This window comes from Misgurnus anguillicaudatus, chromosome 21 (assembly GCF_027580225.2).
Source record: "Misgurnus anguillicaudatus chromosome 21, ASM2758022v2, whole genome shotgun sequence".
NCBI lineage: Eukaryota > Metazoa > Chordata > Actinopteri > Cypriniformes > Cobitidae > Misgurnus > Misgurnus anguillicaudatus.
This window is the reverse complement of record NC_073357.2, coordinates 57,772,501-57,796,527: the sequence shown is the minus strand read 5'-3', so window position 1 is coordinate 57,796,527 and position 24,027 is coordinate 57,772,501. Positions and strand designations below refer to the sequence as shown.

General features: G+C 40.9%; 5 protein-coding genes across 8 annotated transcripts in view; all 5 read right to left on the bottom strand.

The window, feature by feature from the left end:
* LOC129451856 (uncharacterized) overlaps window positions 1-24,027 on the bottom strand; it is a 196,249-nt gene that overhangs the window by 114,272 nt on the left and 57,950 nt on the right. The window lies entirely within an intron of this gene.
* The window catches only part of LOC129452195 (uncharacterized), a 153,558-nt gene that overhangs the window by 78,780 nt on the left and 50,751 nt on the right, over window positions 1-24,027 (bottom strand). The gene's annotated exons all lie outside the window — the stretch shown is intronic.
* Window positions 4,383-7,791, bottom strand: LOC129452065 (uncharacterized). The gene is made up of 3 exons (XM_073859489.1): window positions 7,655-7,791; window positions 7,159-7,328; window positions 4,383-6,015 (listed from the first exon to the last, which is right to left on the bottom strand). The coding sequence occupies exons 2-3, from the start codon at window positions 7,223-7,225 to the stop codon at window positions 4,769-4,771; spliced, it is 1,314 nt and encodes a 437-aa protein (XP_073715590.1). The 5' UTR covers window positions 7,226-7,328; window positions 7,655-7,791; the 3' UTR covers window positions 4,383-4,768.
* The window catches only part of LOC129452262 (uncharacterized), a 23,199-nt gene continuing 11,260 nt past the window's right edge, over window positions 12,089-24,027 (bottom strand). Inside the window, exons 3-4 of one of the 2 annotated variants that reach the window (XM_073859508.1) lie at window positions 12,897-13,573; window positions 12,089-12,812 (exon numbers count right to left, since the gene is read on the bottom strand). In XM_073859508.1, the coding sequence (XP_073715609.1) occupies window positions 12,486-12,812; window positions 12,897-13,573 (1,004 nt within the window). In that variant the 3' untranslated portion in view covers window positions 12,089-12,485. Of the gene's footprint in view, window positions 13,574-24,027 lie in introns of both variants that reach the window. The other variant, XM_055216020.2, reaches the window with a different exon arrangement.
* On the bottom strand, window positions 17,005-22,855 carry LOC129439513 (uncharacterized). The gene is made up of 2 exons (XM_055198184.2): window positions 17,392-22,855; window positions 17,005-17,157 (listed from the first exon to the last, which is right to left on the bottom strand). The coding sequence occupies exon 1, from the start codon at window positions 22,850-22,852 to the stop codon at window positions 17,654-17,656; it is 5,199 nt and encodes a 1,732-aa protein (XP_055054159.2). The 5' UTR covers window positions 22,853-22,855; the 3' UTR covers window positions 17,005-17,157; window positions 17,392-17,653.

Sequence of the window (24,027 nt, the reverse complement as noted above, 5' to 3'; positions counted from 1 at the left end):
CCACCTTAATATGCTAGCAACTTCATAGTAATCCACCATAATATCTCAACAACAGCCTAGCAATAACCAATAAAACCCCATCAACAGTCTAGCAATCACCCAGAAAACAAGAGCAATAGCATAGCAACCAACCAGAATTCCACAACAACAACCTAGCAACCACACAGAACCTCAAAGCAACAGCCTAGCAACCGCCATAATTCCCTAGCAACCACAAAGAATGCCAGAACAACAGCCTAGCAACCACCCATATAGCCTAGCAACAGTCTAGCAATCACAGAGAAAACCAAAGCTATAACCTAGCTACCATTTAAAAAAACTTAGTAACAGCCTAGCAACCACACAATGCAATAGAAATAGCCTAGCAAACAACGACAATACCTTAGCAATGATTTAAAACAGACACAGAATGCAACAGAAACAGCCTAGCAACCACCCATAATACCCTAGCAACCACCCATAAATCCCTAGCTACGATTTGAGACAGACGCAGAGTGCAGTGGAAACGGCCTGGCAGCCACCCATAATACCCTAGCAACCACCCATGATACCCTAGCGATGACTTTAGGCTGACACAGAGTGTAATAGAAACAGCCTAGCAAGCACCCACAATACCCTAGCCACGACTTAAACAGACACAGAATGCAATAGAAACAGCCTAGCAACCACACAGAATGCAACAGAAACAGCCTAGCAACCACCCATAATACCCTAGCAACCACCCATAAATCCCTAGCTACGATTTAAAACAGACACAGAATGCAATAGAAACAGCCTAGCAACCACCCATAACACCCTAGCAACCACCCATAATACCCTAGCAATGACTTTAAACAGACACAGAATGCAATAGAAACAGCCTAGCAACCACCCACAATACCCTAGCAACGACTTAAAATGCAATAGAAATAGCCTAGCAACCACCCACAATACCCTAGCAATGATTTAAAACAGACACAGAATGCAGCAGAAACATCATAGCAACCACCCATAATACCCTAGCAACGACTTAAACAGACACATAATGCAACAGAAGTAGCCTAGCAACCACCCATAATACCCTAGCAATGATTTTTAACAGACATAGAATGCAAAAGAAACAGCCTAGCAGCCACCAATAATACCCTAGCAACGACTTAAACAGACACAGAATGCACCCATATACCCTAGCAACAGTCTAGCAATTACATAGAAAACCAAATCTATACCCTAGCAACCACTTAAAAAGCCCTAGCAATAGCCTAGGAAGCAACAAGAATGCTACAAAAACAACATAGCAACCACGCATAAAACCCTAGTAACAGCCTAGCAACCACACAGAATGCAAATTAAACACCCTAGCAACCACCCAAAATACCCTAGCAACGACTTAAAACACACACAGGAAGCAAAGAAAACAGCCTAGAAACCACCCATAATACCCTTGCAACGACTTGCAGTGTGCAACAGAAACAGCCTAGCAACAGTATGCAAAAGAAACAGCCTAGCAACCACACAGAATGCATCATAAACCGCCTGGCAACCACCCATAATACCTTAGCAATGACTTAAAGAACCATAGCAGCAGCCTAGCAACCACACAGAATGCAAGAGAAACTGCCTAGCAACCACCCATAATACCATAGCAATGACTTAAAACAGACACATAATGCAAAAGAAACAGCCTAGCAACCACACAGAATGCATCATAAACCGCATAGCAACCACCCATAATACCTTAGCAACGACTTAAAGAACCCTAGCAACAGCCTAGCAACAACACAGAATGCAAGAGAAACCGCCTAGCAACCACCCATAATACCCTAGCAACCACGCATAAAACCCTAGTAACAGCCTAGCAACCACACAGAATGCAAATGAAACAACCTAGCAACCACCCATAATACCCTAGCAACGACTTAAAACACACACAGGAAGCAAAGAAAACAGCCTAGAAACCACCCATAATACCCTTGCAACGACTTGCAGTGTGCAACAGAAACAGCCTAGCAACAGTATGCAAAAGAAACAGCCTAGCAACCACACAGAATGCATCATAAACCGCCTAGCAACCACCCATAATACCTTAGCAATGACTTAAAGAACCCTAGCAACAGCCTAGCAACCACACAGAATGAAAGAGAAACCGCCTAGCAACCACCCACAATACCCTAGCAACAACTTAAAGAACCCTAGCAACAGCCTAGCAACCACACAGAATGCAAGAGAAACCGCCTAGCAACCACCCATAATACCATAGCAATGACTTAAAACAGACACATAATGCAACAGAGGCGGCCTAGCAACCAAACAGTATTCAAAAGAACCAGCCTGGCAACCACACGGAGTGCATCATGGACCGCCTGGCGGCCACCCGTAGTACCTTGGCAATGACTTAAAGAACCCTAGCAGCAGCCTGGCAACAACACAGAATGCAAGAGAAACCGCCTAGCAACCACCCATAATACCCTAGCAACAACTTAAAGAACCCTAGCAACAGCCTAGCAACCACACAGAATGCAAGAGAAACCGCCTAGCAACCACCCATAATACCCTAGCAATGACTTAAAACAGACACATAATGCAACAGAAACAGCCTAGCAACCAAACAGAATGCAACAGAAACAGCCTAGCAACCACTTATAGAACCCTAGCAACCACACAGAATGCAAGAGAAACAGCCTAGCAACCACCCATAATACCCTAGCAATGACTTAAAACAGACACATAATGCAACAGAAACAGCCTAGCAACCAAGCAGTATGCAAAAGAAACAGCCTAGCAACCACCCATAATACCTTAGCAACGACTTAAAGAACCCTAGCAACAGCCTAGCAACCACACAGAATGCAAGAGAAACCGCCTAGCAACCACCCATAATACCCTAGCAATGACTTAAAACAGACACATAATGCAACAGAAACAGCCTAGCAACCAAACAGAATGCAACAGAAACAGCCTAGCAACCACCCACAGAACCCCAGCAACCACACAGAATGCAAGAGAGACCGCCCAGCACCCACCCACAACACCATAGCAATGACTTAAAACAGACACATAATGCAACAGAAATATCAACAGATTAAGTGAGAAACTTTTATTTTGAAATCATTCCTCTCGTGCGTTTACCGTAATGTCTAATTTATGTGCACACAGAAAAAAAACGGGGGGCTAGTTTGACCGTCTTTTTCGGAGTGGCGGCTGGCTTGACCGCAGTCATCCCCCGCCGGGTCTTAATTTCTGTAATTTGCGAAAATAATGCGTTTGAACGGGAATATGTTAGCATTGTCCTGGGAAAACGAGTTTATTGTTGAAACTGCTACATCACAATTTATGCTGGAATTCACTATTTCGAGCAAACAACTTTTGAAACATGCTTTATGGAACTCATACTGTCAGGTTTAAAATACTTATGAACCTTAACAAAAATACGACGCACTCAGACCACGAATGGGGTAGTAATACTGCAGGGAGAACCCAGATTGAGATGTCTTATCAGGAAACATTCAACTGTCTCTCGACTTGAGCCTTCCTGCGGGACTGTTTTTATTTAGGTTTTAATCACTGGTTCACTCCGTTCATTCCGAAGGTCGAACCTCACAGACTTCCACAATTGTAAAAACATCAAACATTTAATAGGATTAAATAGGATTGATTACATTTTACCAAAACAAGATAGTAACTTGATGATGCAGCTTGATGATGCAGTTACCAAAGGTCATATGATAACAAAAGAACATTGTATGCACTATTTTACCGTGGCAGTTTTTCTAAGTAGCTAGTCGGACTTAATATGATTCTGAGCAAATTAGTATATATATTCATAAATCTAAACCATTGATTATACATTCATAAATGGTAACATAAAACATTCAAATATGTAGTAAGAAATACATTTTTTCCAACACATAAACTTATTTAACTTGTGGAAAAGCAGTCATAAGATGGGCACTTTAAAGTTTTGTTTCTACTTTACTATACGTATTGTCATTTATGTGTATCATCTTTAGCACCCAAAATCTTTTCTGGCTCAAACATATTTGTGTTTGGCTGCTATTTTTTTTTAAATGAATGTTTTTAAAACATTTCCCCACATGTATTGACTGTAATGAAGTAATGAAGCTGTCCAATCATAGCAGTGGGCGTTTACGTGCAGGACTTCAATGCGGCCCGCCCCTTCAAACGAACCATTTCTCCAGACAGCCACTATCCATGTTACAAAATAGCCTATTACTTATTGCTTTTGATGTTTTTGAATGTAAAAACCACGTGAACATCATAAGTAGACATCAGACAACCGTATAAAACAATAAAATTGACAAATTCATTGTCCCTTTAACAAATTACATGAGTGCAAATCTAATAGTACTGCTACTCCAGTGTAAAAATAATAAATCCTGAAACAATATTTACATTTTAATGCATTTGGCACATTTATCAAAAGCAAGTTACAATACATTACAGATATACATTTCATCATTATGAGTGTTCCTGGGATTTGAACACATGACCTGTTGAATTGTTAACACAATGCTCTACAAAATGAGCTACAGGAATAAATTTAACCACTTCATGTAATGCATTAAAATTCATACATTTTGGAGTAATTCAATCGTGAGGTTTATCTTCATTTCACTTCATATGTTTGAACCTGAAGACTGAAGTTGATCTTTGTTCACTGCGCTTTTCTCTGTGAGTCTGCAGCTGTGTGATCGTCTAAAACTTCTCCAACATGAATGACAGCGGAGCAGCTTCTCTCCAGTATACAGTCACTTGTGTTTTATCAGCATCACAGACTCAATAAAACTCTATCGCCGGTGTGAGACTTTATGTGATTATCAAGATTTTTTTTCCGGGAAAAACCCTTATCACACTGAGGGCAGGTGAAGGGCCACTCACCAGTGTGAATCACTAAATGTTCCTTAAGGTGACATTTAAGTCTGTAAGTCTTTGCACATTGAGGACAGCTGTAGGGCCTTTCTTCAGTGTGAGACTTCATGTGAACATTTAGAGTTCCTAGTAGTTTAAAACACTTATCACACTGAGGGCATGCAAATGGTCTCTCATTTCTATGAGTTACTATATGATCCTTAAGATGCTGCTTACATGTGTAAGTATTTTCACAATGAGGACAGGCGTATGACTTTTCTCCAGTGTGAGTCTTTATGTGATCATCAAGATGTTTTTTATGTAAAAACCCCTTATCACACTGAGGACAGGTGAAGGGCCACTCACCAGTGTGAATAACTAAATGTTTCCAAAGATCTCTTTTATATCTGTAAGTATTTTCACATTGTGGACAGGCGTGTGACCTTTCTCCGGTGTGAGTCTTTATGTGATCATAAAGATGTCTTTTTCGTAAAAAACCCTTATCACACTGAGGGCAGGTGAAGGGCCTCTCACCAGTGTGACTCACTAAATGTTCATGAAGCTGGCATTTATATCTGTAAGTCTTTTCACAATGAGGGCAGGCGTATGGCATTACTCCAGCGTGAATCTTTATGTGAACATTAAGATTTTCTAGTTGATTAAAACACTTATCACACTGAGGGCATGCAAAGGATCTCTCATTTGAATGAGTTACTATATGATCCTTAAAGTGTTGTTTACATGTGAAAGTCTTATCACACCGAGGACAGGTGTACGGCCTTTCTCCAGTGTGAGTATTTATGTGATCATCAAGATTACTTTTTCGTAAAAAACCCTTATCACAATGAGGGCAGGTGAAAGGCCACTTACCAGTGTGAATCACTAAATGTTCCTTAAGGTGGTTTTTACGTTTGTAAGTCTTTTCACACTGAGAGCAGGCGTACGGTCTTTCTTCAGCGTGAGTCTTTATGTGAACATTTGAATGTTCTTTCTGTGAAAAAGTCTCACCATTAAGATGGCATGTAAAAGCGATTTTGTCGTCTTCTCTTTCTTCAGGTGAATCCTCATCAATCTGTGAGCACTTTTCTTCACTTATGAAATTGTGATGCTGATGTTCATCCTCCATTTCATTTTGTTGGTGACCTTCCTCTTTCACTCCCATTAGACCTAAAACGAACAAATTAAAATGAAATTAAATTAAGAAAATCAAACCTCAATTTATTCTCAAATTGCAAAAAAACGATTATTAGGATGGCTAAATTAAATCTGTTATTTCAACCCCATCAGATGTAGATGACTGTAGTGATGGGCAGTATTGACACACTAGTGACCTCGTGATCTCTAGAAATGAAACTTCAAATACTTTGTAAATTTTCTAAAGCTGGGGATGTGATTAATAAAAAAGCACAGGAGAACAAAAAATATTTTTGAATAAAAATATGTAAATGTATTTGTAGTTGCGTTTTTAACAATGTGCATGTTTGTAAGGAACACAAAAAACTGTGCAATGAAAAATTACAGTTATAATTTATTGGTGTAACAGAAACAGAAGTAACAATTGTCTTATTTTCACGTGGTGACGTATATCAGAGTAAAACTGCTTCTGAAATGAAATAAAGGTAGGGCTGGACCTGAATTCGCCCCCTCCGTAATTAACAGACAATTTCATTCTGAAGGCAAATCCTAGGGTTGTAAATGGACATGTAAAACTGTCTCTGGATCATTTTTTCACTTAAAAAGCCACATACCTTATATTTAGATATCAAAGAACAATATAACATCTTATTTTAATCTATTCTTGGTCACCTTTAACTAGTCTGAGAAAAATTGATTAGGATAGGATGGCAGATTTCATGAATAGAATGACAACCTTATCCTGGGCATTTTGTTTTCATAGTTAGGCAGATACCAGGATGTTGTAGTTACCCACAATTAAGACTGAAAGAGACATTCACCAAGGGACTGTACCTTTAAGGAAGGGGTGGAAGATAATGAAGATTTCCGGTTTTAGGTTGTGTGTTTTGTTTTGATATCACTCGCAGTACTGTGTGATATTAGTATTGAGGTGGATAGTAAAGCTGACTCGACGCATCTCCGTCTCTTGTCTCCTCCTTTACTACACTCTACAATGTATCACCATAGGATCTGCAAGTAATATACCGATAATCACAGCAGCGTGATGCGGTCGTTATCGTGAGCCATGTATTGCATCGTATTGTGAGGTACTCTGTGATTCCCACCTCTAGTCTGAAAGCAAATCCCGGACACATATCCCGTAATCTGTTTGTGAAAAGAGCTTTAGACACAAACCTCTTTGTTCTTCAGGTGTTATTGTGAATGATTCAGGATCAGTCTCCTCTTTAACACACTCCATCATTACAACAGTGGATCAGAATAGTTGAATGTGTTGTGACAGCAGCTGCTTGTTTGACTTCTTCACAGTATTTATAGATGAACTGCTGTGATAGTGACTTCAGCATCTACAGGAACAGATATGTGAAGATATACAAATGACCAAAGTTATAATTTAATAATTCAATCCATACAATCTGTGAAAAGCCAGGTAAAGTAATTTATTGTAATTTCTCAATGATCCATCAGCTATGTTAATGAACTTTATGAAAAAGAGGAGCACGAGTATTTCTTAAAGTTAATTTAAAGCTCATTACCAGATCTGAACGGCTTTAAAAGTGAAGTAAATCTCTTTGTTTATTGCCTTGTACAAATGTTGGCTCTTGAGAAACAACTCTCATAACTTTACAGTAAAGTTTTACAATTAAAAAATATTTTGTGTCGTTTTATTTACCTCACACAAACACCTCTTCTTTCACAATCTTCTTTCAACCGACAAACGAGCCGCAAGTTGCAGCGCAACTCTTATGACGTCACTGCACGAAACGCTCCAAGAGGCAAAATAAAAGTCCCTTTATTCAATCTACGTTCAATATTCGTGAAGTGCAAGTGAATTAATGAACTATCATCTTCTATCTACACCAAAGAAAATATACAAATTATGATAGAGTGGGTAAAATAAATATATTCAAGGTTAAATATCCCACATTTATCAAACTATTACAATACAGACTATGCCAATGAATAACAGTGCATCTAAATTACGATTAAACTTTATATACCAAAGTAAATAAAATACACTAACACAAAAATATTGTGAAATATAGTAGCTCATATATTAAAATATAAAAATACATACTTTTTTATTGTTTGCTGAATGGACTTACAAACAAACATGACAACTAATGCAGACTGATTTGTGAACAAACAACTTATAAGAGTCAGGGCATACATGTATAGATATAATTAACTAGAGAAGTATCCTAATCTAGTTAAGTGTTCCAGGGCTGCTGTATACAAACAATTAAAAGTATGTTACATTAAAATAGCGTAAGCAAAAACAGGTGGTCAACAGTTATGATTGTGTTAGGTGTTATGATAAGATTGAAATTCAGTGATACTCAACTTAAGCTCATCACATCATTAATAAATGTATATTTATTCATTTAGCAGATGCTTTTATCCAAAACTACCTTACAAATGAGGAACATTTAAAAAAAATCTTAAGCACCAACAATAAGCATAGTACACAAAGCTTACAAGAAGAAATAGTGTTAAAACCGTAAGCAATGTTAAAGTTAGCAGTGGAAAGTTGTGAATTATTATGGATAATCCAATGAATGCAGAAGAGTTGTGTCTTCAGATGATTTTGAAGGATTCAGTGGTCACAGACGATCAGGTGAAGAATGGCAGCTCATTTCACCCAAGAAAGACTGAGTAGTTAAATGTATTGCAAATGCTGTAGACTGTAATACCTTAATCTGATCTGATAATAAAGACATTTAACATGTGAAGCACTTGCTTATAAGTGAATAATGACAGAAATGTACAGTTTTGGGTGAACAATTTCTTTAATAATCTCACTTAAGTCACAAAAATGGTAATTGTTGGAAAGCCTGTCCACGCCCCCTGCTGGTGGACTGCGATATTGCAGTTTTTAGTTATTCCTTTCATCATTCTGTCTGGTTTGTGGGTTTGTGAGAAAAAAAACACAAACACAACACAAATACCAATGCAACTAAAATAAAGCTCTGTTAATCAAACATACATCCTCTGGAGCTTGATTCTCTGACCGGAGTCAAGTCCATAACTGCCGCCTCAACCAGTTAAATTGTGGGAGGTCACACCCCTCCATTCCAGTAATCAGTTACTGATTACGAATTACATGACAAAATTTGTAGTCAGTAGTATAATCTCTTAGATTACAGATCATTGGTAACATAATCTTACTTTTGGATTACACTTAGATTATTTTTGATTTTAAATATATAAAGAGGAAAAATATATTTAATTATTTTTCACAAACAAGACTCATTTTTAAAGTGCAATGTACGGATAGTTAAAACTTCAGAATACTAAGACTGATTTACTTAGTGTCAACTGATAGTAACACATTGAATAAAACAAAAGCAAACTTTATGAATTTGTAAAGTAAATAAAAACAAAAACAGCAACATTGCAAAAACATATTGAATTTCATGAAATTCACTGCAACAACCCTGCTAGGTCTAAAATTTCACCTCACAAATAAAACTGAAGTGTTTTTTTAAACTGCGAGTTTCTTTAAAAATTAAGAGGCGTCTATACATCTAGACAGTGATCAAACACTGAGTGCTGCTCCATTTTGCATCGTCGTTGCTTCTATCTTGTGCGATATGTAATCATGTAATCCATTAAAAAGTAGCAGTAGTCTGATTAAGAGTATTTTAAAATGTAGTTTAATCTAATTACAAGTTTTTTTGGAGTCTGATTACGTAATCCAGATTACATGTAATCCGTTATTAAAACCAAACTCTGCATGTCGATGATTAACAAAATTTAGATTTTAAGTATACGGATGGAGATTAAATTATTGCTACCACAAGAGGTGAATCAAATACTCAATTTTAACTAGATAATTTGTTGTATAAGAGATCATTAAACTTAAATGAACGTCCTGCAAGTTTCAGAACTGAAAACGTTCGTGATACTGAAATATAACAGCTTTTGGCACCAAGCCAGTATAACGACTGAGTGAGGAATTCAGAGAAATATGACGTCAGAGTAGAATTGAAACCCAAATACAACGAACACTTTTGTAGTTTTTGGTTGTGGAAGAATCATCTATGGGAAGAACACAGACGCTGGATAACGGAAGCTCCGAACATAACATTATGAATGCGTGGTTAAAGTTTGTTTTTGAAGCAGTTCCAGCTCGCGTGGAGAGTGTTTGATTACTTTGTGTACCACGGATTCATTTGTAAAGAAGCAAGTCGATGCTGGATTTGCAGAGAGACTGTGATTAAAAGCACCACTAATATAGGACTTGACAAAAATGACACAGCAGTATACACAGTAAGTAAAACATTTTACTTTATTTAAGTTACTGCGTTTCACTATTGCTTTGTTAGAAGAGATCGCTTGACATGTCCTGTTGTAACATCTGTGTCTAAACACGTATGTTTGAATGTTTTAATTTACTAAAAACATTAAACGATTAATAAAGGTACAACACTTAACAATACAACAGTAATTTAACAGTAGATATATACAAAGTTAGTGATAAGGAAGGACTTATCAGCCGCAATTTAGATTCTGATGCCCGCTTACTGTGTTGTATACGGTAATTTAGGCGAGTTGCGTTTGAAAGGTCAAACACTCAGCAAAGCTTTTTTATCATATAACTGTGATATGTTAGCCTGACTACGTCAGACTTCGTACTTCCGCTAAATTTCATTACGCTTCTGTACTCAGTCTGAGATACCTCCCATTCAAACCGTTTTCATCCGGTCTCAAAACGGCCGTCCAATCAACGAACAGAGGGCGGGCTGAGAGCCGTGACGTAGACGCTAAACGCCGAATCACGGTTGTAGTTTGTTGTGGACATGGAGACACAGAAAGCTATTTGCTCTGTTGTGGAGAACCGGCACTTGCCAACTTAAACCCGAACAAGAAAAGTGTTTGTTAAACATTTGAATGGAGATTATGTTGTTGCCCTACTCCCGACAAGTTTTTGGAAAAGTTTAATTTATCAACTTTACCGATCGTCAGCGAGAAACTGTGTGCAGCACAGCTTGACGTGCACAACGATCGAGAAATCATGGAATGGAATTATACTGTTCACAGTTAATGGTGGAGGACGCGTGGGCAAGCATTCTTTGGTGACATTCCTGATTAACCAGAAAATAAGGTAGGAAGATTTAATTTACATATGGTTATAGTTGTCTGGTGGAAGAGTTTGAGAGGAGAGAGGGGCGTTCCTCCCGTTAGACGTGAGTGGAAAGCCACCGTAAGGATAGTGTTCAACTAGCTCTGGCACGATTTACTTAACATAATCTGCAAAAGTCGTTCATAGCCATGTTAACTCTGGTATTTCGCTCGATGGGTTTATACGTGTATTTTACAGCAGAGATTCGATGCGGCTGATCCGGCGCATAAAGCACATCATATCCAAATGTTATGTGTGATTGGCTTACGTTTAGACCAATGATTTTAAACTTCAGACAAGCCCCTCCCACGAGAAGGAAAACGATTGTCAATTATGCCCAGCCAGACTCTGTCTATGAAGCGAAGCAAAATAGCAGAGGATGGTATTACCAGGCTAGTGATATGTAACGTTGTATGTAAAAGAGCAACACCACAAGCACAATGGAAATATACTAAGTTATTGATAAGGATTTATCAACCGCACTTTAGATTCTGATGCGCGCTTACTGTGTTGTTTAGGGTAATTTAGTCACATCGAGTTTAAAGTTTTGTTTCTACTTTACTATACGTATTGTCATTTATGTGTATCATCTTTAGCACCCAGAATCTTTTCTGGCTCAAACATATATGTGTTCGGCTGCTATTTTTATAAATTAATGTTTTTAAAACATTTCCCCACATGTAATGAAGGGGAATGAAGCTGTCCAATCATAGCAGTGGGCGTTTACGTGCAGGACTTCAATGCGGCCCGCCCCTTCAAACGAACCATTTCTCCAGACAGCCACAAATCCATGTTACAAAATAGCCTATTACTTATTGCGTTTGATGTTTTTGAATGTAAAAACCACGTGAACATCATAAGTAGACATCAGACAACAGTATAAAACAATAAAATCGACAAATTCACTGTCCCTTTAACAAATTACATGAGTGCAAATCTAATAGTACTGCTACTCCAGCGTGAAAATAATAAATCCTGAAACAATATTTACATTTTAATGCATTTGGCACATTTATCAAAAGCAAGTTACAATACATTACAGATATACATTTCATCATTATGGGTGTTCCTGGGATTTGAACCCATGACCTTTTGAACTGTTAACACAATTCTCTACAAGATGAGCTACAGGAATAAATTTAACCACTTCATGTAATGCATTAAAATTCATACATTTTGGAGTAATTCAATCGTGAGGTTTATCTTAATTTCCCATCATGTTCTTGGACCTGAAGACTGAAGTTGATCTATGTTCACTCTTTACAGACAGCTCTTTTCTCTGCGAGTCTGCAGCTGTGTGATCGTCTGAAACTTCTCCAACATGAATGACAGCGATGCAGCTTCTCTCCAGTATACAGTCACTTGTGTTTGATCAGCGTCACAGACTCAATAAAACTCTTTCTCCTGTGTGAGACTTTATGTGATTATCAAGATTTTTTTTCCGGAAAAAACCCTTATCACACTGAGGGCAGGTGAAGGGCCACTCACCAGTGTGAATCACTAAATGTTCCTTAAGGTGACATTTATGTCTGTAAGTCTTTGCACATTGAGGACAGCTGTAGGGCCTTTCACCAGTGTGAGACTTTATGTGAACATTTAGATTTCCTAGTTGTTTAAAACACTTATCACACTGAGGGCATGCAAATGGTCTCTCATTTCTATGAGTTAATATATGATCCTGAAGATGCTGCTTACATGTGTAAGTCTTTTCACAATAAGGACAGGCGTATGACTTTTCTCCAGTGTGAGTAACTAAATGTTTCCAAAGATCTCTTTTATACATGTAAGTATTTTCACACTGAGGACAGGCGTATGACTTTTCTCCAGTGTGAGTCTTTATGTGATCATTAAGATGTCTTTTTTGTAGAAACCCCTTATCACACTGAGGGCAGGTGAAGGGCCACTCACCAGTGTGAATCACTAAATGTTTCCTAAGATCTCTTTTAAATATGTAAGTATTTTCACATTGTGGACAGGCGTGTGACCTTTCTCCGGTGTGAGACTTTATGTGATCATAAAGATGTAATTTTCGTAAAAAACCCTTATCACACTGAGGGCAGGTGTACGGCCTCTCTCCAGTGTGAGTATTTATGTGATCATCAAGATGTCTTTTTCGTAAAAAACCCTTATCACAATGAGGACAGGTTAAAGGCCACTTACCAGTGTGAATCACTAAATGTTCCTTAAGGTGGTCTTTACGTTTGTAAGTCTTTTCACAATGAGGGCAGGCGTATGGCCTTACTCCAGCGTGAGTCTTTGTGTGAACATTTGAATATTCTTTTTGTGAAAAAGTCTCACCATTAAGATGGCATGTAAAAGAGATTTTGTCTTCTTCTCTTTCTTCAGGTGAATCCTCATCAGTCTGTGAGCAACTGAAAGAATTTTCTTCACTTTTGCAATTGTGATGCTGATGTTCATCCTTCTTTTCATTTTGTTGGTGACCTTCCTCTTTCACTTCCATTAGACCTAAAACGGACAAATGAACATGAAATTAAATTAAGAAAAATCAAACCTCAATTTATTCTCAAAATGCAAAAAAAAAGATTATTAGGAAGGTGTTGTGTTTGCAGATACTCACATTTATGCATATGCTCCCCACAAGCAGGTGGCACTAGGAGCGGTCTAATGAATGCAATATGTGTAGTTGTAGGAAGAGAAGAAGGGAATGATGAGCGTGTGCTATGCGTGTGATAAGTGATGCAGAAAGTTAAATAAAGTGTTGAAAGTAATCACCGTCTCCATTTGATTTACGGATACAACAATTTGGCGACGAGGATCAGTGTCTCAATGCTGAGTCCACCGCAGTTCCTTCCTCAAGTGGGTGAGCCACCAATACCGTTTATTACATGGAGGAAGACAACTACATGTTAGCCATACATGCTACTGGAAATGCGTGGCCAGATGCTAGGAAACGTGCAGTTTTACTTCATAGCCTGGGCCCGGAGGGACAACGTATTTTCTACAGTCTGCCGGAGCAAGGTACGACATTTGCTGAGGCTATGACCGCTCTCGAAAAGCACTTTGTACCGAAGGTTAACGTAGTCGCCAGTAGACATACATTCAGACAACGTGTTCAAAGAGCGGATGAAACCGCTTCTCAGTATGTGACTGCTTTGAGAGCTTTAGCCACGCATTGTGATTTTGGACAAATGGAGAGTGAAATGATACAAGATCAACTAGTTTCGAATGCGTATCTCAGTGCTGTAAAAGACAAATTCCTGCTGGAGTATAATATCACACTGGAGAGAGCTCAGACAATTGCATGCCAGGTAGGAGGCGGCAGTTAAAAGTGCTACACTGCTGTCTTCGGACAAAACGATTCCGACTGCGTCAGTGCAAGCGGTCAGAGCCACGAATGCGCATTTTCGAGGGAAAAGAGGAGCGCGAAAGCCTATGGCTGCATCAGACCGTCGTGCACATACAAATTTTAACCAGCAACAACGCAGATGCTTCAGATGCGGATCCAATACGCACTTGGCTAATGAGACAAGCTGTCTAGCTGCTTCAGTCACATGCAATAACTGTGGAAAAAAGGGACACTTTGCCAAGGTATGCAAATCAACTGTTAGTGAAGTGCGTGAAGTTGTTGTTCCAGAACTAGCTGTGCTCTGTGTTGATGACGATAAACGTGTGGTAGCAGCTTACAAAAAAAATTGCATGTACTGTGAACATTGAAGCACCAGAGGGAAATTCGCACGCTGTGGAGCTCATTGTAGATACTGGCGCTGCTGTATCTATTTTGCCAGAGTCAATGTACAAACAATATTTTGCAAACTGCCCACTCTATGAACCTAGAGTAAGACTAGTCACATATGCTAAAGGGGAGCTGCCTGTAATTGGATGTCTGCCGGCAACTGCTGTAATACCAGGTACATGCAACAAAGTTTGTACAGACTTTTACATTGTTAAAGTGGGATCGCCTTTGATGGGCCTGGATTTGATGAATGCTATAAATGTCAACATCAAGTAGCTGATGAAAATGATAACGCCACACAACATTCCACAGTGTACAATGTTGATTCTGTCTCACCCCATCAGCTTGGCTGTGTGAAAGGTTTCATTCACAAAGTTCAGACAAACAATGCTGTGCAGCCAGTACGCCAAAAGTTGAGACGACTACCATTGAGCATCCGTGAGGAGGTGTCAGCAGAGCTCAAACGCTTAATCCAAGCAGGCATTGTAGAACACGTGGATGCATCTGAATGGGTGAGTCCCCTAGTAGTAGCACGGAAACGTTCAGGAGGTCTACGGTTGTGTGTTGACCTCCGTGAACCTAATAAGAGCGTGATCATGGACTGCTACCCTCTTCCTCATATGGAGGACTTGTTCTCAGCGCTAGCCGGTGCCACACACTACAGCCAGATTGACTTGAGTTCTGCTTACCATCAGCTACCGCTGCATGTTGAAAGCCGCAACTTAACCGCTTTTATAACACATGATGGCGTCTTCAGGTTCACACGAGTCCCTTTTGGTCTTGCCTCCGCTCCTTCTGCCTTCCAGAAAATGATGCAGACAGTCCTGAAAGACCTGCCAGGAGTGCAGAATTACTTGGATGATATAATTGTGTACGGAGATTCAAAAGAAAAACATGACATCAACCTGCGAGCAGTCCTTCAGCGTCTTACAGATGCAAACCTTCAGATCAACTTTGACAAAAGTTCGTTTGGTCAAACCAGTATTCTTTTTTTGGGGCATGCAATCTCCAAAGAAGGGGTACGCCCAAGCCCAGATCATCTGACTGCCATCGCTGAAGCCCCAGCACCGAAAGATATGGCAGCACTACGCTCCTTCCTGGGACTAACCTCCTGGTTCAGTAAATTCTTGCCAAACTATGCTACGCTAGTGGAGCCACTGCGACAGCTGCTCAGAACTGACACACAGGCCGAGCTACAGTGGAATGACACAGCAGACCAGTGCTTTGGGAAATTAAAAATGATGCTTCTAAAAAGCCCGGCTCTAGCTGTCTATGACCCCAAGCTACCTACCTACGTCACGACGGATGCTTCAGATTATGGGTTAGGGGCTGTATTGACTCAGCTACACTCAAACAAAAATGAACGCATTGTGGCCTTTGCTTCTCGCACGCTGTCAGTGGCCGAGAGGAAATATTCAACTACAGAAAAAGAGGCCTTAGCCTGTGTATGGGCAGTGGAAAGATGGCGTACCTACCTGTGGGGACACAGATTCACACTCAGAACAGATCACCAAGCACTCACGACTCTTCTCAACACTAAAGGCATGAACAGAGCTGGCATGAGAATTGCAAGATGGTCGGTTAGACTCATGTGTTTCCAGTATGACGTTCAGCACCGGCCTGGCAGTCAGAATGTGTTGGCTGACTGCCTCTCACGTGTTCCCCTTACCGACTCCATCACTGAAGTGGAGTCTGAGGAAGACCTATACACAGAGATAGCTGAGATTTCCCCTCTTCTTACTGCACTGCCACGTTCAGATTTTAAAGCTCAATGTGAGGTCTGTCCTGAACTTACACAGCTGCAACAGGTGATCCGTTCCAGGTGGCCTAAAGTAAAGAAAGCTCTCCCAACGGACGTACAGCCATACTTCTTGGTGCGGCATGAACTTGCAGTTCAGTCGCCGCTTGTTTTTCGTGGAACACGCCTACTGTTTCCCAAGTCTCTTCGGGAGAGAGTGGTACATCTGGCGCACGAAGGTCATCAGGGGGTAGTCCGAACAAAGCAACGCTTGAGAGAACTGTACTGGTGGCCACGCATGGATGACAAGGTCCACAATGTGCTGGCATCATGTCCAACCTGTCAGTCCTGTGACAAAACAGCCAAAGCCTCTCCGGCCCCTTTACAGCCTGTGGAGTTTCCAGAGGGCCCTTTTCAGCATTTGGCTATGGACATTGTGGGTCCGTTTGAATGTGGTACCTGTCAAATCCTCTCTTGTTCAATTTCCAAAGGACACAAGGACAACTCAAATTTCCACTTAATCACTTTTATTTTTCTTTTGGCTTTGTCAGTTGATTATTTGTCCAGTGAATTAGGCAGTGAATTAGCAGTGAATTAGCAGTGAATTAGGTTGTAAACCTTTAAACAGAGAACAAAAGTAAAAGTTTTTAACTAAACATTTCAATTAAATATTCTAATTAAACATTTTAATTAAACATTTCATTTAAACATTTCATTCAAACATTTCAATGAAACATTTTAATCAAATATTTTAACCAAACATTTTACATGAATTTTATGATAAATCAAGTACTTAAACCTTTTACATGGAATAAAACAGTACACTACAAAGTAAATAAACATTTCACAAACCATTGGCGTCTTTGGACTGAACCTACGAGTGAATTTGGAGTGTCTTCTCTCTGAAGTTTGTTTCTCTGAATGACTGAGGAACTCCATGTTTTAACAGGTGCTCCAAATCAGTGACAATGACTAATCACATGACAAGCAGCTGATTTACTGCTGCTGATGCACTCTGGGAAATGTAGTTCTTTAAGTCTCATAGCTGAGATTCTGCTCAACACTTCCCACTTGAGCTCCTGGTTTTTCAAAACCAGAGGTCACACAAGTTCTTTCATACCTCTGCTTGTTCTTCAATGGGAATTAGAATGACAAGACGTCTGACATCTCTGTGGAGAATTGTGGCTGGGATTTTGGTTTGGAGCCTCTTGGTTTTTTCACTATTAGCTCTAATGGGACCTTCTTTGTCTTTCGCCTTTGTGATGTGAACAGGATAGCTGGGAAAAGTTCTCACAAGCACATCTCTTACAATGCCTTTGCTGTCAGCATTAACACCGACCACTCTAGCCAGCTTGTATTGTCCTCTCAAGGCGTTTTGGTCAGCCAGCCAAACCACATCTCCAACTGCAACATTTCGCTCTTTGGTGTGCCATTTGTTCCTTACGAATAGATTTGGTCCAGCCAATTGGCTCCACTTCTTCCAGAAATTGCTTACTTCTGCTTGAATATGTTTAAGTCTTCTGTAAGGGTAGTCATCAAATTGGAAATCCCCAGGGTCTCCCTTTGGATTGGCACGTCCTAAAAGCAGAGAATTTGGGGTGATGTACTCTACACAGTCTTCTCTGCTTTGAGTTCTTGCATCGATGGGTCTCTCATTTGCAAGGTTGGCTGCCATGAAGAGAAAAGTTTGAAATTCTCCCCATGTGAAAACACCATCTCCACCAAGGTTGCTTAATGCCCGCTTTACTACTTTGACAGCTGCCTCTGCTGCACCATTTCTATGGGGAGAGTCTGCAGGGTGAATCTTCCATGACCATTCTGTACCATGCTTGGCAGCTGTGTTTTCAATTTCAGACTTGTTTAGTTGGTTCAGGAATTTATAAAGCTTCTCCAGTGCAGGTCTGGCTCCCACAAAGTTAGTGCCCGGGTCTGACCAGAGTTTCTTGGGGTGTCCTCTCAGTGAGGTGAACCTTTGATAGGCTAGCAAGAATCCTTCAGATGACATGTCACTCACCACTTCAGTATGGATGGCTCTAGAAGCCATGCAGCAGAAAACTATTCCCCATACTCTGAGTCTAGTTCTCTTCTTGACCTCATCTTTCACTTCATAAGGGCCAAAAAGGTCCATAGTGGTGAATTCAAAAGGTGCAGCCGGGCCTGTTCGCTCTAGAGGCAAGTCAGCCATGATTTGTTGGCAGTGTTTTGCTTTGTTTTTCCTGCAAACCACACAGCTGTCAACCACTTTCTTGGCAAGTCTCCGGCCTTTTATTACCCAGGCTTTCTTCCTCATCCGGAGAAGGGTTCCTGCCACTCCCTCGTGGTTTGCTTTGTGGGATTCCTGTGCCAACAGTGTAGATACCCATGCTTCAAATGGTAAAACAGGCACTGCTGTCTTATCTTCATTGAACATCTGAATTCTGCCCCCGCAAACTAGCAGTCCGGAGTCCACATCTTTGTATACTGCCAGTCTGCTAAGAGTTGTGTCTGCAAAAACTGTACCTTCTTGAGCAGCAAGAAAGATGTCTTTGAGTGCATCTTCTTTTTCTTTGACAGTCAGCACAGCTTGCTTGGGTGATCTAACTTCCCACTTTAATTGTTTAGGGGCCCGACACTTCCTCTTCAGCCACTGCTTGGCAGCAAAACAAACCCAGGCAACGACTCTCACCAGTTTGGACAGACTACTGGATCTTCTTACTTCGATGAGATTTTTAACCCATCCAGTGGGCTTCATACCTAGAAGAGGAGTTGGATTTACCACAGGTATTCCCTTTTGAGTTTTACTCTTTGGACTTTCCTGATTACCTTGTGGGTCTTCATTTTTCTGACTGCTTCTGGCTTGAGCTCTAGTTAATGCAACTGTGAATGCCTTTCTCTGGAGCTTGTTGACACTCTCCCTGGCATGAGCTGCAATCTCTCCTGCTGATTTTATAGGCCACTTCTCCACTGGCCACTTCAGGAACTCTGGTCCATTTTGCCATGTAGAATTCTCTCTCAAATCTTCAGGAGCGCCCCCTCTCGTTATGATGTCAGCTATGTTTAAATCTCCACGGATCCACCACCAGTCTTGCACTAGTCCAGCCTTCTGGATTTCACCCACTCTATTTGCAAAGAAGGTTTTGTACCCATAACTGACTCTTTGAATGGCTCCCAAGACTGTTTGACTGTCGAGTAGATGGAACCATCTCTCGATTTTAATTCGAGCATGTTTTTCCACATACTTCCTGATCCTAGATGCGAAAACAGCACCACAGATCTCAGCTTTTACAGCTTCTCCCTTCTGATCCAGGGGTGTCAGCTTGGCTTTCGACTCAACAAATCGAACTTCAGTGCCTTGACTTGTCTCCCATCTTAAGTACATCACAGCTCCATAGGATTTGTCACTTCCATCAGAGAATGTGATGCCCCAAGGTTTTCCTTCCCAGCCAGCTGGTGTGAGGCTCCTGTGGAATTTTACCTGTCCAAGCTGCACATATTCTTCAAAAAGCTGTATGCCTTCTTCTCTGAGGCTTTCTGAGAGAGGTTGGTCCCAAGTTTCTTGGGTTAGTTTCCCACCCCCTCCCTCTTGGAATGCTTTTCTTACAAGAATTGCTCCCTTCTGTTTTGCAGGTGTGACTAAGCCAATTGGGTCGTACAGTCCAGCCACTTGGCTTAAGAGAGCCCTCCTAGTCAGTGGCTTAGGTGTCTCAGTTCTTACCTCCTCCTTAAGAAGATCTTTTCCAACTCTCATCTTCTTTTTCCTTTTGGAAAAGTTAACTGAGGTTAACATGTAGAGCTTGTCTTCATCCATTTGGTAGCCGATACCCAAGGCTTTATTGTCTTCACCTCTCATTTGATTTGGAAGAATTAAAGTTTTACTTTGTGTTCCTGTTAGACCCTCCTCCGTCTCCATTTCTTGCCTCCCACTTTGCCCTGACCGGACCCATGGTTTGAGGAAGAAACCTCCAGCTTTCAAGATCTCTTCCACATTTGCTGTAATGTTGTCAAGTTTATTTAGGTCATTATGGGAGGTTAAGAGGTCATCTACATAGCTGTCCTCTTCAATGACTCTGCGCTCATCTTCTAAGTGAAGAAAGTTGGGCAGGCGTGCCGTTTCCCTCATAGCCAACTGAGCAATGCAACCAGCAGGTCTGTCCCCAATATTGACTCTGGTAATTGCATATTCACCTATCTCTTCATCTGGGCTGTCCCTCCAGAGGAACCTATGAAGATGCATCTCACGCTCCTCCAGCCATACAGAGTTGTACATTTTTTTAATGTCTCCTAGAGATGCATACATCCCTTCTCTGAACCTCAGCAAGACAGCTCTGATAGGGTTGAGAACGTCTGGTCCCTTCAAAAGAAGATCATTCATACTCACGCCTTTGTATTTCTGGCTACTATTCCATACAATACGAATTGGTGTGGTCACTGAATGAGGGTTTGGTGCCACCAGGTGGCTTACGTACCACACTGGTCCGTTCCATTCATCCATAATTTTGTTGGTGAGTTTTATGGCTGCGCCTCTTTCAATCATTTCATGTATCTGATTAGTATATGCAACTTTCCAGTCTAGCTCTCTGCTTAGTTGCTTTTCCATCTTTAAGAAACAAGCTTGGACTGCACCTTTGTTGTTTGGGAGAGAGGCTGGATCTACCGTCCAAGGATACTTTGCATCCCAATGTGGCGCTGATGTGTGAGCATCCCCCTTCTTGTAGGTAAGACCTCCTTTAATGATCTCCAGTTCCCTCTCCTCTGCCAGGGTCATTTCTTTTCCTCCAGGTGGACAGTTTCCACAACGGCATCCTCCACATCTTGGCTCACATGCAGCTCCGATGCTATCCCAGTGCCACCACTCTAGGAACTTACGGTTACTGACAGCTGTAAATTTGGTCTGAGCTTCATCTTTTCGCTGTGCCTGGGCTGTATCAATTGTTGGACTTTTGATTTCTTGATATTTGACAGCTGCTGTCCTCATGGAGCGAGCAAAGTGTGTTCTGGACTCATATGCTGCTACCTCCACTTCTTCAAATAAGTCGGGATGTGCTCCACCCACTGTCTTACCCAATGGTCCCTCCCACAAGACGAGGTCTCCAATGATTTTTACTCTCTGTGGAGCGAGTCTTCCCTCTCGGTGGCTAATGAGAAGTTCAACCTCTTCTGGCCTTTCCAATTCTTTCAGTTTGACTTCTGGGAAGAATTTTCTCAATTTTTCAGGTTCAATTACTTGATGCACTCTGGCGATTTCATCCAAGCCGTAGCAGACCATTTCATGAGCTCTCTCGGTTCCTTTTGGTGTTTTGACTCTGACTTTGAGGAGATACCTTTGTGTGTTCACTTCCATAGCCATACCACCAACTCCATGCACAACTAAAGTTATCTTCTCATGTCGTAACCTTAGTCTTTCAGCAGCCTTATGGGTGATGTAGTTTGTATCTGAAGCAAGGTCAATTAAAGTCCCAATCTTCTGCCCTGCGTTTGCAGTGACTTGCATCAACATCATTATAACTGGAAGTTCAGAGAGCCCATTTCTCTGCAGTAGCTCAGACTGGCCTGAAGCATCAAGTGTCACTGCAGTTTTGTTGGTGTTGGTGAAAGCCTTTCTGCATCGATCTGCCATTTCTGGAGAAAGTTCAGACAAGATCTCCTCTTGTTCCTCGGTTAGTTTGCCTTCACCTTTGACGTCTTTTCCAATCCTTCTCTCTTCCCCTCTTTTGAATTCTCCCTTTGGGCAGAGGAAAAAATGGTGGTCTGGGGCACCACCTTCCCTTTTACAGTCCTTATTTCTGCATAGGAATGTGTCTCTGCAGTATCCATCTTCATCATGGCATCCAAGACATTTTCTGCATGCTCCCAGCTTTCTTAATACAGCTTTCTTCTCAGGTAGTTTAAGTCTTTTGAACTTTTTACAGAAGAAGATTTTGTTGTTGTGCCCTCTCTCACCACAGACACCACATCCTTCATCAAACTCTTCTTTCTTTGTGGTTTTTGTTGAGGCGATTTTTCGGTCATACTTTTTGTCTGAACGATCTGATTTCTCCACCTTCTCCACAGTTCTGAGCTGTTCTAGTCTCTCCAGTATTTCTTCTTGACTTTTCAAGAACTTCAAAAGCATGGCAAAGTGGTTGTCTGATGTGACATTGTTCCTGGGTTCAACCATGAACATCACCCAGTCTCGTTTAATAAAGTCAGGCAACTTGCTTTCAATGGTTTTTATTACCAGTGGGTTATTTATGGCTCCAGAGTTTCCTAACTCTGTAAGATCTGCTAGGGCCTTCTCCACTGACTGTATGAGGTCAATGACCTTTCTTGGCTGGTTCCCTTTCACATGTGGCATCTTCTCTAGCTCTTTAAGGATTTCCACTGTGATGGTTGACTTGTTGCCATATCTGTTCTCCAAGACTCTGAACATGTCTTTGGCAGTGGTGTAGGTTGAAAGTCTGAGGTCCCTTGAGATTCTGTCATCCACACTTTCCAAGAGTTGAATTTTCTTAACTTCAGTTGATCCAGATGGCTCTCCCTGCTTTTGCAGGCTCTCCCAGTCTTTCCTCCATCTGTGATATTCTCTCTTGCTTCCATTGAAAATAGGTAGAGAGGTTGGCTTTATTCTTACTAATGGAGTGGATGTTGCCAGTTGGGATTGTACTGGTCCTGTGCTTTGCTCATTGATCGTCCGTGCAGTGACAAATTCAGCTCTCCTTACCTCAAGCCTGTAGTAGGATGCTCTTATGTCCTTGACTCTTCCATCTAATTCATCCTTTAACTCTTTAGGGATCCATCTCTCCCATGTTGACATTGCTGAGATTGCCTCTTTTATTCTCTTGTCCAAGAGACTGAGGTGCACTTCATAGCCCTCCAAATTGGCACTTTCCACAGCCACATCAGCCGCTTCATCATTGCATTTCTCTGCTTCCGAGATTGCCACCAGAAGTTCACTCTCTCCATACCTTGACCACAGGTTTGTTTGAACAATGGTTCTTATTTCCGCCAACTTTGTTTCACCTTCCTTTACAGATCTATCAATGTCGGCTTCTTGCTGTTCATTAAGACTTGCTTCCTTATTTTCAGTCTTAATGTCTGCCTCCAGTCCAATTCTGTAGTCATCATTGGCATCAAGCATCTTCCTGAAACAATCTGAAAGCTTAGTGTATTCCTCCTTTAACTCCACTTGAAGCATTTTGCTTGCTTCTCTTGAAATGAAGTTGGCTTGTCTGGTGAAGCTGCTTTTTGCAGTGGTCCTCTCCTTTTTGAGCTGCTGGACCGTCATCCCCAGGACATCTTCTGCCATCTTGATTTCCTCTACGTCAACAGCTTATTGCTGGATCTGAAGCCGTTTATCCTCAGGCCAGGCTGCTTCGCATGGTTTACAACTGTCAAATCCTCTCTTGTTCAATTTCCAAAGGACACAAGGACAACTCAAATTTCCACTTAATCACTTTTATTTTTCTTTTGGCTTTGTCAGTTGATTATTTGTCCAGTGAATTAGGCAGTGAATTAGCAGTGAATTAGCAG

Coding starts and splice junctions, on each gene's coding strand:
- LOC129452065 (XM_073859489.1), bottom strand. CDS start 7,225: ATGATGGAGTGTGTTAAAGAGGAGACTGATCCTGAATCATTCACAATA. Junction 6,016..7,158: donor AACACCTGAAGAACAAAGAG/GTTTGTGTCTAA, acceptor TGTTCGTTTTAG/GTCTAATGGGAGTGAAAGAG.
- LOC129439513 (XM_055198184.2), bottom strand. CDS start 22,852: ATGCCACATGTGAAAGGGAACCAGCCAAGAAAGGTCATTGACCTCATA.